The sequence below is a fragment of the Nerophis ophidion genome, linkage group LG26, assembly GCF_033978795.1.
Source record: "Nerophis ophidion isolate RoL-2023_Sa linkage group LG26, RoL_Noph_v1.0, whole genome shotgun sequence".
Lineage (NCBI taxonomy): Eukaryota > Metazoa > Chordata > Actinopteri > Syngnathiformes > Syngnathidae > Nerophis > Nerophis ophidion.
The window spans coordinates 24,333,579-24,350,848 of NC_084636.1; the positions used below are offsets into that span (position 1 = coordinate 24,333,579).

At 38.8% G+C, this 17,270-nt stretch overlaps 1 protein-coding gene across 1 annotated transcript in view; it reads left to right on the plus strand.

The window, feature by feature from the left end:
• LOC133543903 (protein unc-13 homolog A-like) overlaps positions 1–17,270 on the plus strand; it is a 197,799-nt gene that overhangs the window by 170,884 nt on the left and 9,645 nt on the right. Inside the window, exons 40-41 of the mRNA XM_061888799.1 lie at positions 5,090–5,182; positions 13,179–13,338. Of these exons, the coding sequence (XP_061744783.1) occupies positions 5,090–5,182; positions 13,179–13,338 (253 nt within the window). The remainder of the gene's footprint in view (positions 1–5,089; positions 5,183–13,178; positions 13,339–17,270) is intronic.

Consider the following 17,270-nt stretch of genomic DNA (forward strand, 5'->3'; position numbering starts at 1 on the left):
ATCGAGAGAATGTCAAGAGTGTGCAAAGCAGTAATCAGAGCAAAGGGTGGCTATTTTGAAGAAACTAGAATATAAAGCATGTTTTCAGTTATTTCACCTTTTTTTGTGAAGTACATAACTCCACATGTGGTCAGTCATAGTTTTGATGTGACAATCTACAATGTAAATAGTCATGAAAATAAAGAAAACACATTGAATGTGGGGAAGGTGTGTCCAAACTGTTGGCCTGTACTGTATGTTACTTAAATATTTAGTCAAACATGTTAACAAAAAGCTAAAGGCTGATCCTACCATTATTTTAGTTCTTGAAGGTGTTCTGAAACAGACAACCAAGTTGTGAGTTTCTTACCCGATCTAAAGTCTGTTGGGATCCCACATGATTTCCTTCTAATGTAATTCATTTTGGCAGCCGGGCAGGATCCGGCTGTAGTTTGGAGACCCCTGGTTTAAGGCATTAACTACATTTTTAACAAGCAACACCTGCAGTGAGCGAACTCGTCCAAAAGATGGCGCCGTAGCACAAGCAATAACGCACCATTTCAGTGTCTCTGCTTGAGTTGAATGACAACTATTGAATACAAAACATTATGGCCGTTAGCGAAGAAAATTCCACATATAAGCAACACCGTTTTAAAAGCCGATGGTTTTAAAGCGTACGGAAAAAGTAGCGGCTTGTAGTCCAGAATTTATGATGTATGCATCATAATTTATATGATGTGATATTGACCACGCCCACAGGTATGTTGGCAATATGGAGGAAACCCTTCTTTTTGGTCATTCAAGTGTACATTTCCTGCATGGCTGCTGCAAGAGGACAGTGAACGTAGGGTTTGATGGTTTTCTTACAGAAACTACTGCTCTTAGATCCAAAACAAGCTTTTCATTTGTTAAATTTGGTCCCTCAAAAACATTCGATGATGGCAATATTTTCTTGTCATCAGCATGTAACGAGATCATCTTAGAAGTAACACTGGTGGAACACGTTTTGTTATATTTACAGCTCAAACTATTTACAGGACATCTGCATGTGCCAGATGTCTTAGAAGGAAGATGTTTGTGTGTGTGGCACGACATGCACTTTTAGTGGCAGATAAAACTGTGTGCGAAGGGCTACCAGTTTGATACACACTTAAATAAATTGCCAGAAATAGCCAATTTGCTCAATTTACCTTTAATAAATAAATCTATATATTTAAAAAAATGTATGTATTTCTGTCTGTCATTTCGTCGTACATTTTATTTCCTTTTACGGGAAGTTTTTTTGTAGAGAATAAATGAATGGTTTAAAAGAGAAAACACGAAAAAAAATAAAATAAAATTTTGAAACATAGTTCATCTTCAATTTCGACTCTTTAAAATTCAAAATTCAACTGAAAAAAATGAAGAGAAAAACTAGCTAATTCGAATCTTTTTGGAAAAAAATAAAAAGAATTTATGGAACATCATTAGTAATTTTTCCTGATTAAGATTGATTTTAAAATTTTGATTACATGTTTTGAATAGGTTAAAATACAATCTGTCTTTTGTTAAAATATATAACAAATTGGACCAAGCTATATTTCTAACAAAGACAAATCCTTATTTCTTCTAGATTTTCCAGAACAAAAATTTTAAAAGAAATTCAAAAGAATTTGAAATAAGATTTAGATTTGATTATACAGATTTTCTAGATTTTCCAAAATATTTTTTTTGAATTTTAATCATAAGTTTGAAGAAATATTTCACAAATATTCTTCGTCGAAAAAACAGAAGCTAAAATTTATTAATTTAAAATGTATTATTCTTCACAATAATAAAAAAATACTTGAACATTGATTTAAATTGTCAGGAAAGAAGAGGAAGGAATTTAAAAGGTAAAAAAGGTATATATGTTTAAAAATTCTAAAATAATTTTTAAGGTTTTATTTTTTCTCTAAAATTGTCTTCCTGAAAGTTATAAGAAGCAAAGTAAAAAAATAAAAATTAATTTATTTAAACAAGTGAAAACCAAGTCTTTGAAATATTTTCTGGGATTTTCAAATTCTATTTGAGTTTTGTCTCTCTTAGAATTAAAAATGTCGAGCAAAGCGAGACCAGCTTGCTAGTAAATAAATACAATTGAAAAAACAGAAGCAGCTCACTGGTAAGTGCTGCTATTTGAGCTATTTTTAGAACAGGCCAGCGGGCGACTCATCTGGTCCTTACGGGCTACCTGGTGCCCGCGGGCACTGTGTTGGTGACCCCTTGTATATAATAACAAATGTGTGAGAAGTTAGCTGTGTCCAACTGGTTGACTTATTAATGGATACAAAAGTACTTTGGTAAGGAAATCAAACCAGTTATTGTTGTTCCACTAACAGAAACCATCAGGAATGTATTTTTAACAAACGCCACTAAACGGGAGCTTGAGCCATCGTTTTTTAAAAATAATTTAAAAAAAAAAGCTAAATAAAATTGCTTAGGTTTACTTGTTTCTCAGTGCTTTTCCATCAAGTGGAGCGGTCCAGATGGACGCCTACTGCTCTCTTTGGTCTTGTTGGAAGTTGGCAGCGAGAGCCACAATCCAATAATCCTCCCCGGAGAGACGAGATGAGAGCCGAACGCCAGAAAACATGCCAGGAACACTCACTGCCGCCTCACTCCCACCGACACCTTGTTTAGTAGGCGGCCGGCTGCAACAACACACACACACACACACACACACACACACACACACACACACACACACACACACACACACACACACACACACACACACACACACACACACAAACACACACAGGCAGGCTGCTGGTATTCACCACCACCAAGCTCATGTTGACGGAACAAAGCCACTAGATAAAAAAGTGAAAATGAATATCCGTCTGTCGCCGCATCTTCTGGAATAGTTTGCAGGTCACATTCGGTGTCGATGTAATAAAAACAGAGTTTAGTTCCCTTGGTTTCCCCTAGGAAAGTAATAATGTGTTGACGTGTCTCCACCCATCTGAGCATGTCCTCACCTTACCTGCGCATTTACTAATTTTTGGGACGGCGTGGCGCAGTGGTAGAGTGGCCGTGCGCAACCCGAGGGGTCCCTGGTTCAAATCCCACCTAGTACCAACCTCGTCACGTCCGTTGTGTCCTGAGCAAGACACTTCACCCTTGCTCCTGATGGGTGCTGGTTGGCGCCTTGCATGGCAGCTCCCTCCATCAGTGTGTGAATGTGTGTGTGAATGGGTAAATGTGGAAATAGTGTCAAAGCGCTTTGAGTACCTTGAAGGTAGAAAAGCGGCATACAAGTACAACCCATTTATCATTTATTTACTTCCCTCTCTCTAGTAGAGACCGACCGATTATCTGCATTTTGACGTATATCTGTATCGGCCTCTTTTTACTATTTTTTTTTTTTTTTTTTCATTTCAACCCCCCTGGCCTTCCCTCCACTCACTTTTTCTTCCTCCTGCAATGTCGGTCGACTCCAAACACTATACTTATTTCGCTTACCGTATTTTCCGGAATATAAGGCGACTTAAAATAATGTTTTTTCTCAAATTCCGACATTGCGCCTTATAACCCGGTGTGCCTAATGTACGGAATCATTCTGGTTTTACCTACCGACCTCGAAGCAAATTTATTTGGTGCATGGTGTAACGATAGGTGGTATGCGTAGAATGCACTATGATGGCAATATGACTCAAGTAAACAACACCAACATTTTATATGTTCCATTGAAAATATAGAACATTAGTCACGGCGCTGAAAAATCTATCAAATGTTTTAGTACGACTTTGGTAAGCTACGAAGCCGCACCACTTGATGGATTGTACTGTACTTCAACATACGAGTATTATTATGGTGTGTGTATAAGGTAAGACATATTATCTGGCGTTTTGTTTCGCAATATTGTGCAAAATCAAAAATTTGTTTTACCTGCTGGTACCTGCTGATCTGTATTTGGGATTTGTATAAAGCCTGAAAAATTGCGCTCATCCGCCTTTGTAGTCCATGACGACAACATAGTCGATAAGCTTCTTCTTTTTCTCTATCTTCTTGTTATATGACATTCATCCTCCGCTGTTCCCATTTGTAATATAAAGTAGTGTACATTTCTTACTTATATCTGTCAGTAAACTCGCCATGAAAGCGCTAAAACACACCGGTGTAGTGAGTTTACATTATTCACCCAAGGAACTTTAGTTATTAGAGACTTCTGGTCGGGCGGTTTTTCATGGGAAACATTTCCTGTGTTGTTTTCGTATGAGGAGATTCTGCTCTGTTATTGATTGAAGTAAAGTCCGAATGTCATTAAAACAGTTAGCTCCATCTTTTGACACTTCTTCCACTCCCATCCTTGCACGCTACACCGTTACAACAAAGATGACGGGGAGAAGTCGCTGCCGAAGGTGAGCCACGTAAATAAGACCGCCCACAAAACGTCGCATCCGGAAGCGACTGTCAGAAAGCGGCTTGAAGATGATCTGCAAGACATAATCCATGCAACATTTTGACCAAAGAACCACCATTTCATGTTATGTAGGCCACAAGGAAGTGTTTTACATTTAGAAAAAAATAATAACAATATGACTTCTTAAATGCATCATATAATTTGATGTGCCTTCTATATAAAAATAGACCTGAATAGACCCGCTCGTCGTCAGTTCGCCTTATGATCCGGTGTGCCCAATGGTCTGGAAAATACCGTAAATTTCAAAAATTATTTTTTTTGCTGGGGAGTTCAGTTTTTGTCCTTTTTTGCCGGTGTCTTACGCGTTAGTTTGTTTTCCGCCACTGCAACGAGCAAACCTTCTGTCCCCAGAACTCACAGTGTGATCTCATCAAAGGAGCGTGACAGCTAGTGCAGATTGAGGTAGTGGGAAACAGCAGGTGGAAATATCACCATGGAAGTAGTCGCACTCACACTGTCCACATCTGCACTTCCTCACGTGCACAAGAAGCCCAGTGACTCTGCCAGTAGTCCTTCTGCAACATGTCCTGTGCATGAACCAAATTGCACTAAAATCCTCACCTCGGACTTGGAAGAGGAAACTTGAAGCGGCTTCATGTTCGTGTTTGGTCGCCTGAAAGAGGAGTCATTTGCCAACTGTGTGTGTGTCTTGTGCCCCACCAGGATCTGGGGTGGACGATGCTGTGGGAGAGGTGTCCATCCACGTGGAAATCTTCACTCACCCCAACACTGGCGAGCACAAGGTCACTGTGAAAGGTAAGGTCATTCCTCCATTTTTACAACATGTGAAGTGGAGCGTGATCGCCGACCGCAGGCTGTAAAGGAGAGCGTAGTACTATGCAGTTGTCATGGCGATGACCTTACGTGCACTGGGGGAAAGCACAGCTGCAGTGCAAAAGACTGAAATCTAAGTAAGATGAAAAACCTAAAATAAGGGTCATCTCTGCTTATTTTCTCCCAGATAAGATCATTCTTCTCACTTAGCAGATTTTATGTTACTGTTTTACTTGTTTTAAAGGCCTACTGATACCCACTACTACCCACCACACAGTCTGATAGTTTATATATCAATGATGAAATATTAACATTGCAACACATGCCAATACGGCCGGTTTAGTTTACTAAAGTACAGTTTTAAATTTCCCGTGGAGTTTCTTGTTGATGACGCGTGCGTTTGACGTCACCGGTTGTAGCGGACATTATTTTCCAGCCCGATCCAAGCTATAAGTAGTCTGCTTTAATCGCGTAAGTACACAGTATTTTGGACTTCTGTGTTGCTGAATCTTTTGCAGTTTGTTCAATTAATAATGGAGAAGTCAAAGTAGAAAGATGGAGGTGGGAAGCTTTTAGCCTTTAGCCGCACAAACACAGGCGGTGTTTCCTTGTTTAAAATTCCCGAAAATGAAGCTTTACTATGGATCAGAGCGGTCAAGCGAACGTGGATCCCGACTACATGTCAAGCGGCAGTTTTCGGTGGGAAAATGGTGGTAATAAGTCGCCTCTTACCGAAGACATCAGCAGAGCTTCCGTCCTGCTGCAGCTGCGTGGCTTCCCTCAGAGACTCTGGCGTCAAAACACCCATGGCCACACCCCTCCGACTTTCAGGTACTATTTAATCTCACTAAAACACCAGCAACACAATAGGCAGATAAGGGATTTTCCAGAATTATCCTAGTAAATGTGTCTTATAACATCTTTATTTTTATTTTTTCTAGTCCTTCACTCTAAATTTCCTCATCCACGAATCTTTCATCCTCGCTCAAATTAATGGGGAAATTGGCGCTTTCTCGGTCCGAATAGCTCTAGCTGCTGCTGGCTGATTGTAAACAATGTGAGGATGTGAGGAGCCCTACAACCCGTGATGTCACGCGCACATAGTCTGCTACTTCCGGTAAAGGCAAGGCTTTTTTATTAGCGACCTAAAGTTGCGAACTTTATCGTTGATGTTCTCTACTAAATCCTTTCAGCAAAAATATGGCATTATCGCGAAATGATCAAGTATGACACATAGAATGGACCTGGTATTTGATGAACTATGTTGAGTAAAACATGCTTTAAACTAGAATATCAACTGATGCAAAGTTGTGTCATCAACACTCACAGGTATAAAACATTTCTTACTTCAAGCATGAAAAAAAAAAACATGATGCCTGGCGCAGATCATTATGTCAAGATAATAGCACAAGCATTTACTTAATTTAAAAATATTTTTCAACATATAGAGCAAAAAGGTCCGTTTTTTTTTTCTACCAAGAAAAGTGCACTTGTTATTAGGTATTTTTGGGTTCATTGAGGTTAGCTAATTTTCCTTGTTTTGGAAAGTCTTGACGAGCCAACTTTTCTTGTTCTATTGGCAGATAATTTTGCTTAGTTCAAATAAAATACCCCTCATTTTTTGTTTTTTGTTTTTTCTTGTTTTTGAACATTGACTTTTTGCAGTGGTATTCAGGAGATCATTTTGAACAATTAGCCAAAGTAAATGGTATGTTTGTGTCAGACATGTTTATTAAGGAGCACCCTGTGGTTAGATCAGCACAGACCTGGGCAAAATACAGCCCATTAAAATTTTTAATCATCCATCCATCCGTCCATTTCCTACCGCTTATTCCCTTTCGGGGTTGCGGGGGGCGCTGGCGCCTATCTCAGCTACAATCGGGCGGAAGGCGGGGTACACCCTGGACAAGACGCCACCTCACCACAAGGCCAACACAGATAGACAGACAACATTCACACTCACATTCACACACTAGGGCCAATTTTAGTGTTGCCAATCAACCTATCCCCAGGTGCATGTCTTTGGAAGTGGGAGGAAGCCGGAGTACCCGGAGGGAACCCACGCATTCACGGGGAGAACATGCAAACTCCACACAGAAAGATCCTCAGCCTGGAATTGAACCCAGGACTGCAGGACCTTCGTATTGTGAGGCAGACGCACTAACCCCTCTGCCACCGTGAAGCCCAATTTTTAATCAGTCATTTTTTTTTTTAGACCCTTAACATCAAAACTGTAGCCGCCATTATGATGTGCGGCGCTGTTTTTGAATGACCGTGAGTCTTGAACTACGCTTTTGAGTGTTATAGGAGTTATTAGGGTAATCTACGTTCCAGCAGCTCGAACCAGGAACAAAGAGTGGGCGGGGTTTGTTTTCAGAGCAGTCAACCTGAAATACGTGTCAGCAACAGAGACATTTTTACAACAAATGTCTGCATAATATATCATATTGCAGGTGTTTATTACCCTTTGCGTTCATATTTCGCTGTTTGTTACATTTTTGTTGTGTTTTAAAAGATGTCTATGGAGAAGCTGGTCTCAGAAGTAAAAGAGGAGCGATGTTCACGTGTTGTTAATATTCAGTGTTTTATTGTTCAAGGTTCCATCCATCCATCCATTTTCTACCGCTTATTACCTTTTTTTGGGGTCGCGGGGGGCGCCGGCGCCTATCTCAGCTACAATCGGGCGGAAGGCGGGGTACACCCTGGACAAGTCGCCACCTCATCGCAGGGCCAACACAGATAGACAGACAACATTCACACTCACATTCACATTCACACACTAGGGCCAATTTAGTGTTGCCAATCAACCTATCCCCAGGTGCATGTCTTTGGAAGTGGGAGGAAGCCGGAGTACCCGGAGGGAACCCACGCATTCACGGGGAGAACATGCAAACTCCACACAGAAAGATCCCGAGCCTGGATTTGAACCCAGGACTGCAGGAACTTCGTATTGTGAGGCAGACGCACTAACCCCTCTCCCACCGTGAAGCCTTGTTCAAGGTTAATATTGTGTATATGAAAAAAAAAGGGACCAAAATGTCCGATAGAATTCTAAAAAAAGATTTTTACTGTACGGGACACCCAAAATGTACATGACAATAAATAAAGTGGGATTTACAATATTAATATTGTTCAAGGTTAATATTGTAAATCCCACTTTATTTATTGTCATGTACATTTTGGGTGTCCCGTACAGTAAAAAACTTTTTTAGAATTCTATCGGACATTTGGGTCCCTTTTTTTCAGGTACACAAACACACATACTGTACAGCAGATTTTTACAGCTAAATGTGTATATATATCATTTATACACACATAGACTTTGGCCCCCGAGACACATTTTTTTCTCTCAATGTGGACCCCAAGTCAAAATATTTGCCCAGCTCTGCATTAGCACAATACATGTCTGAAAAGGAGTAGGCAGAAGCAGAGGTCATTTAATGCTGACCTTTCTTCTTAGCTATTACTGATCATTTATAGTCGCCACATATTTTACGTGTTGACACTAATGATCGGGATCAATTTCAGGTCAAATACGGTGATCGACTGTGAACATATTATTCCATCAAACATGGCGGACACGTCACTGACAACAGCCAATCAGAGCCAACTTTTCCCCACTCCACTTTTTATTGTAATTTGCCAAGTGATGTAAACAATAGACAGTACTAATAATAACCGCAGTAAAAGAAATGCCGTTTTAAATGAAAATTATTTAAAAAAACGTGATTGATAACTGCACTGTGATAAACTTACAGAATGACAGTAGCTTGAATGCTAACATGAAAACAAGAGGCATCAATTTAGTAACGTGTCACCAAAGAGTAAAAATGCATTTCTTCCAATATGCATCATAACGAAAAGGGTAATATTTAAAAAATGGATAAATGTTGATAGTCCAACTCATACTGACTGGTATACACATGCTTTGGAAATGATATCAGAAGAAAAAAACTGCATTTACCGCATTTTTCGGAGTATAAGTCGCACCGGAGTATAAGTCGCACCTGCCGAAAATGCATAATAAAGAAGAAAAAAAAAACATATATAAGTCGCATTTTTGGGGGGAAATCTATTTGATAAAACCCAACACCAAGAATAGACATTTGAAAGACAAATTAAAATAAATATACAATAGTGGTATGTTAACGTAACATATTATGGTAAGAGTCATTCAAATAACTATAACATATAGAACATTATATAAGTTTACCAAACAATCTGTCACTCCTAATTGCTAAATCTGATGAAATCTTATACGTCTAGTCTCTTACGTGAATGAGCTAAATAATATTATTTGATATTTTACGGTAAAGTATTAATAATTTCACACACAAGTCGCTCCTGAGTATAAGTCGCACCCCCGGCCAAACTATGAAAAAAATTGCGACTTATAGTCGGAAAAAATACGGTGGTTTAGATAATGAGTCATATCTTGGAATATGGGATCATTTATTTAAATTTGTTTAAACTATTAAGTGAACCTAAAATATGACTTATTTTATCCTTGTGGAAAGTATTGGACACAGTGTGTTGTCAAACTTATGAGATGTGATGCAAGTGTAAGCCACTGTGACACTATTATTCATTTTTTAAATGTTTTTATTTTATATTTTTATAAATGGCTGTAATGATAATTTAAATGAGGGATTTGTGATCTTTGCTATGTTGGAATTATTTATATTGATACTGTTGTTGATATTATGCATTTTTTTTGGACTACTTTTGGATTGTTTTGTGTGATGTTTGTGTTGTCTTCTCAATTGCTCTGTTGATTGCTATTCTGAATGTTGCTGGCCCGGGTTTGGTTTTGGAATAAGGATTGTATTATCGAATGCAGCTGAGATAGGCTCCAGCACCACCCACGACCCCGAAAGGGACAAGCGGTAGAAAATGGATGGACGTGTATTATTTTGTTGGACTGATTATTACAAATACAATTAAATTACATTTTAAAATTAAACATAAAAACAAGAGGCATTAATATCTTTCCCCATTAAGAAACAAAGAGCCTTCTAAACTGAGGAATATGAGACGGTGTCTTTTACGGTGCGTCCAAGCGCCGCTGTACAGAATAGGACACCACAACTCTCCTCAGAAATAATGAATACTTATAGTAGATGTTATTTGTTGCACACTTTTTATTTAAATACATCCTAAAGTGCTACAGTACGAACCAATATTCAAAACAATTAACGCTAGCCATTAAAACAGATACAATTCTAAGGCTCTAGTGGTGAAGCTTAAGAAACACAAAACATACAAAAATGTGGGTTTTCTAACTGTTTATCTATTTTTTTCATTATTTAAAAAAATGTAAGAACTTGGTCAAATGATTTCAAAAGACTGTGTGTACTTTTTTAACACATTCAACAATACCGGTTGTCATTTTGGTCACGATAACAGTGAATTATATTTATATAGCGCTTTTCTCTAGTGACTCAAAGCGCTTTACATAGTGAAACCCAATATCTAAGTTACATTTATACCAGTGTGGGTGGCACTGGGAGCAGGTGGGTAAAGTGTCTTGCCCAAGGACACAATGGCAGTGACTAGGATGGTGGAAGTGGGAATCGAACCTGCAACCCTCAAATTGCTGGCACGGCCACTCTTCCAACCGAGCTATGCCGCCCACAGTGATATGAAATTTTCATATCGTTACGTCCCTAAATTTGCCACGGAAGTAAACCGAATGATCGAACTTGGAGCTTAATGCGCATCTGAGTGCAGTAAAATAAATGTCAGCCGTGACTTTTGGAGTTTCATTAAATAGTGTCACCAAGGCGGCTTCGACAGTGGGGCTCGGGGGCAGCAGCCCAAGGCGCGCTCGCACCTTCGCACCATAATTTGACCCCCTTAACATGCTTCAAAGTGCAAGTTAAAGCTATACTATGCCAAGCAAAAGCCATTTATCAACAACATCCAGAAACGCCAATGTGTAATTTGACCCCCTTAACATGCTTCAAAACTCACCAAATTTTACACACACACATCAGGAGTGGTGAAAATTGCCATCCAATAAAAAACCAAACCCCAAAAATGAAAATTGTGCTCTAGCTCCCCTTGGAAAAAAAACTGACAAAATTGCTTGTAAATTCTGTTAGGAATGTCGTAGAGTGATGAAATAAAAACTTCTATGTAGTTCTGACTAAGATCGGGACTCGGGACACGGCGGCAGCGGCCAAAGGCGGACCCGACCAACGCTGCTTGCAGCTTTAATTTAAAGATGAAGCTATTGTTGAGAAAATAGCTGAGTCAACATGGGTGGTGTGATGTGGAGCAAATCAAATCAAGCCCATGTACAACACATGAGCATTCCCCAACTTTCTCAGTCTTTTTTGCCATTTGTGCCAGCTTTTTTGAAAAATGTTGCCAGGCATCAAATTCCAAATGAGCTAATATTTGCAAAAAATAAAGTTTTCCAGTTTTAACATTAAGTATCTTACCTTTGCGGTCTATTCAATTGAATAAAGGTTGAAAAGGATTTGCAAATCATTGTATTTTGTTTATTTTTACCATTTACACAATGTGCCAACTTCACTGGTTTAGGGTTTTGAAAGTTGTATTCAAAGAAAAAGTCCTACGTTTAGGAAACATATCCCTTTCTGGAAGACAATCCATTAAAATTATACAAAAATTCCATCATAATTTTGACAAAAATAAAAGTCATACTATTAGAAGAATTAAGTCAAATTTGAGTGAGTATTAATTTGTACTTTTATTGTTGAACAATAAAGGATAAAACTAAAGAATAAAGTGTAAATAGCTTTACATCAGGGGTGCCCATTACGTCGATCGCGAGCTACCAGTCGACCGCGGGGGGTGTGTCAGTCGATCTCGAGCCAGGCTTTTAAAAAAAATAGACCTAAAAATTAGTGATCATCAATCTTCACCAAGACGTCACTTAAATGACATTCACGGTACCGGAGGGTCTTGTGAGATGACGCTGGCTGCTGCAAGATCATTATTATTAAAATATGACCGAGAGGAAGGCGAGAAACTCTAAAGGCCGACTGCACATTTCCTATCTTCACAATAAAAGCCCTGCTTCATGCTGCCTGCGCTAACTAAATACAGAGTCTCGGAAAACTGGCGTGCACAAGCGATCCCTCAGAAAGCTGGCGTGCACAAGTGCTTTCCGAGACTCTTATTTTGTTAGCGCAGGCAGCATGAAGCAGGGCTTTTATTGTGAAGATAGGAAATGTGCAGTCGGCCTGTAGAGTTTTGACGGAAGGGACGGCGCGAAAGTCTGTTGAAATAAAAAGTGTTTCTCGCCTTCCTCTCTGTCATTTTTTCATAATAAAGAACTGGCAGCAGCCAGCGTCATCTCACAAGACCCTCGGGTGCCGTGAATGTCAATCAAGCAAGCTACGGAATTTGCCGCCAATGTTTTTCTTGTAAAGTGTATGGAAGCTGGATGAATTAGATGCCAAAAACCAACCACTTTCATGTGGTATTGTACAGAAAGGACAACTTTTTTTCTCCTCCATTTGAAAATGTGGGCGTTATCATCATTACTGTCTGATTCCAATCAATGCAAGTCATCAGAATCAGGTAATACACCAACTTATATTCTTGTCTTCGTGAAAGAAAGACATCTATATGTGTTACACATGCTTGTATTATCATTAAACACATTTAATTTGTTTACAAAAATGTCTCTTTCATAAATAAATCAATATAAATGATATATATAAATGAGGTAGATCCCCTCGAGTTGGTCAATTGAAAAGTAGCTCGCCTGCAGAAAAAGTGTGGGCACCCCTGCTTTAGATGATTGCAATTGAATGGAATATTAAATATTGAATCTTTTGCAAGAAAAGATGTTATCGTGCAGAAACAATAGCAATTGGACAGGTATGGTACATTCATTCTACTACCAAGAGAATCTTTTAGGAGAAATATTTTGTACTTTTGTTAGAATAAAAGACTTTCCCTCACCTTCCCTTCTGTCTGCCTCTTTCTCTCTGGGTGACAGTGGTGGCCGCCAACGACCTGAGGTGGCAGACGCAGGGAATATTTCGACCTTTTGTGGAGGTTTTCATTATCGGCCCGCACCTGAGTGACAAGAAGAGAAAGTACGCCACCAAGTCCAAGAACAACAGCTGGGCGCCGAAATACAACGAAACTTTCACTTTGTGAGTCGTGAGCATGATGATGATGATGATGATGATGATGATGTACAGCGATATATGCAAAAAATCTTAGGCTGTCCCTGCAGTATGTCACATATTTACTAAGAGCCTTTTTTATAATTTTTTTCTCTCCGTGAGTTAAAATAATTGATTGTACAGGAGTGAAATCATATCTTTATGAAGATGAAGTCAAAAATATTATGGCATGCATGCAAAAAAAATATTTTCATGAAAATAAAATAAATATTTTACAATGATAAGATAATATTGAGAAAAGTGCCAAAGTGAAGTTTTGCAAGAATTACAGTTGGAATATTGTAAGAAAAAAAAATACATGTTATCAGATTAATGTTTTGAAAGAAAAAAAACAAGTAAACTTTTACAGCTGTGGAAGTATGTTGTCAGTTAAATTTATGAGGATATTGTCTAAATCAGTGGTTCTCAAATGGGGGTACGCGTACCTCTGGGGGTACTTGAAGGTATGCCAAGGGGTACGTGAGATTTTAAAAAAATATTCTAAAAATAAATATTCAACAATCCTTTATAAATATATCTATTGAATAATACTTCAACAAAATATGAATGTAAGTTCATAAACTGTGGGAAAAAAATACAACAATGCAATATTCAATGTTGACAGCGAGATTTTATTTTTGTGGACATGTTCCATAAATATTGATGATGTTTGGCGACATTTTGTGGTTTGGGATTTAAGGCCCTGGCAAACATACAGTCGTTATGAATTTATTAAGGGTCTACTGAAAATGTACAAACCCCGTTTCCGTATGAGTTGGGAAATTGTGTTGGATGTAAATATAAACGGAATACATCCATCCATCCATCTTCTTCCACTTATCCGGGGTCGGGTTGCGGGGGCAGCAGCCTAAGCAGGGAAGCCCAGACTTCCCTATCGCCAGCCACTTCGTCTAGCTCAGTGGTTCTTAACCTTGTTGGAGGTACCGAACCCTACCAGCTTCATATGCGCATTCTTTAATGAATTAATGACTGTTACCGCATTTTTCGGAGCATAAGTCGCTCCGGAGTATAAGTCGCACCCGCCGAAAATGCATAATAAAGAAGGAAAAAACATATATAAGTCGCAATTTTTGGGGGAAATGCATTTGATAAAACCCAACACCAAGAATAGACTTTTGAAAGACTTTGGCTGAATAAGTGTACGTTATATGAGGCATAAATAACCAACCGAGAAGCTGCCTGGTATTTTAACGTAACATAATATGGTAAGAGTCATTTAAATAACTAACATATAATCGATAAATCCGATGAAATCTTATAGTCTCTTACGTGAATGAGCTAAATAATATTATTTAATATTTTACGGTAATGTGTTCATAATTTCACACATAGAGGACCCTATTGAAACTGGTCCGTTTTATTATTATTCCGCCACCTCTTTGAACTGTAATTTGACCCCCTGAACATGCTTCAAAACTCACCAAATTTCACACACTCATCAGAACTGGCGAAAATTGCCATCTAATAACAAAAACCAAACCCCAAAAATCTAAAATGCGCTCTAGCGCCCCCTAGGAAAAAAAAAAAAAAAACAGACTGCTTGTAACTTCCGTTAGCAATGTCGTACAGACATGAAACAAAAACCTCTATGTAGGGCTGACTTAGACCCAGATTTCATAATTTTACCTTCTAGCGCAAAAATCAACAAAAATTGAGCAAAAATCCCTTTAAAGCAAAAATTTTCCCCAAAAAATGCTATTTTTGCCTCTTTTGCGTGGCGCAGTGGGAGAGTGGCCGTGCGCAACCCGAAGGTCCCTGGTTCAAATCCCACCTAGTACCAACCTCGTCACGTCCGTTGTGTCCTGAGCAAGACACTTCACCCTTGCTCCTGATGGTGTGTGAATGGGTAAATGTGGAAGTAGTGTCAAAGCGCTTTGAGTATGTTGAAGGTAGAAAGGCGCTATACAAGTACAACCCATTTATCAACCCATTTATAAAGATTTTTTTTTTGTGAAGAAATGTTTAGAATTACAATCCCCAAAGAGGGCACTTTAAGTTGATGACTACTTCTATGTGTAGAAATCTTTATTTATAATTGAATCACTTGTTTATTTTTCAAAAAGTTTTTAGTTATTTTCTATCTTTTTTTCCAAATAGTTCATGAAAGACCACTACAAATGAGCAATATTTTGCACTATTCTACAATTTAATAGTTCAAAAATAGAAGAGAGTTTTATTGTATTATTGCAGTGAACAGGTTCAAAGAACAACGAAAGTGGAGAAACTGATGACATAGTGCTGTATTTTACTTCTTGATCTCTTTTTTTCAACCAAAAATACTTTGCTCTGATTAGGGGGTACTTGAATTAAAAAAATGTTCACAGGGGGTACATCACTGAAAAAAAGGTTGAGAACCACTGGTCTAAATATTGTCTTTTTCTAGAATTTGTTTTATTTTACTAGAACAAGTCTTATTAGATGTTTTAAAATAAATGTACAAATGAGGATAAAATATGTACGAAAGTATTTATATATTGGGGTACGTCATAACTCGGTTGGTAGAGTGGCCGTGGCAGCAACTTGAGGGTTCCAGGTTCGATCCCCTCTTTTGCCATCCTAGTCGCTGCCGTTGTGTCCTTGGGCAACACACTTTACACACCTGCTGCCAGTGCCACCCACACTGGTTTAAATGTAACTTAGATAATGGGTTTCACTATGTAAAGCGCTTTAAGTCAATAGAGAAAAGCGCTATATAAATATAACTCACTTCATTTCATATGTAAATAAAAATCTTGATTCCTGATCGTAAATATTTCGAGAAGACAAACAAATGTATTTGAATACAATATGACGGTTGCTTTCATACATTTATTTCATGTGTATATCCAGGGCCGCCCCTCCTTATACGCATATCACGTCCTGATCGGATGGGCGAACCCCGTTTTGCGCGAAGAAGCGCATGTAAAATGTCATTTAATGAACGACAAGGCGTTTCATATGAACATAGTCCAAGCCCCTTCCTGCTTTGTCACTGACAAGAATATAAAGGCACATTTCCCCAGATAGTCAAACTGTCCTCGACGACGCACAGGTTAGCAATTTCATGTTTTTATTCTGTTAAATCTGCAATTTTGCACAACAAAATATACATATTGGACAATTTATTTCCCATCAATTTGTTATTATAATAATAGATATTATCCATGAAGACACTGTAGTGGTTAGAGTGTCCGCCCTGAGATCGGTAGGTTGTGAGTTCAAACCCCAGGCGTGTCATACCAAAGACTATAAAAATGGGACCCATTTCCTCCCTGCTTGGCACTCAGCATCAAGGGTTGGAATTTGGCATACTTGCCAACACTCCCGGATTTTCCGGGAAACTCCCGAAATTCAGCGCCTCTCCCGAAAACCTCCCGGGACAAATTTTCTCCCGAAATTCAGGGCTGGAGGCCACGCCCCCTTCAGCTTCATACAGACCTGAGTGACGTGTCGACAGCCTGTTTTCACATCCGCTTTCCCACAATATAAACAGAGAGCCTGCCCAATGACGTTATAACTGTAGAATGATCGAGGGCGAGTTCTTGGTTTCTTATGTGGATTTATTGTAAGGCAGTTTCATTAACGTCCTCCCAGCGCAGTAACAACACACAACAACAGCAGTCACGTTTTCGTCTCCCGTAAAGCAGTTTGTCTGCCGTAAACAGCAATGTTGTGACACTCTTAAACAGCACAATACTGCCATCTACTGTACCTGCATATCTGACAGTAACATCCACGGCAGGGGTCACCAACATTTTTGAAACCAAGAGCTACTTCTTGGGTACTGATTAATAAGAAGGGCTACCAGATTGTTACACACTTAAATAAATAGCCATTTTGCTCAATATACCTTTAACTCTGTTATTAATAATTAATGATATTTATCTTTGTGGAAACACTGATCATCTTGATTTCTCACA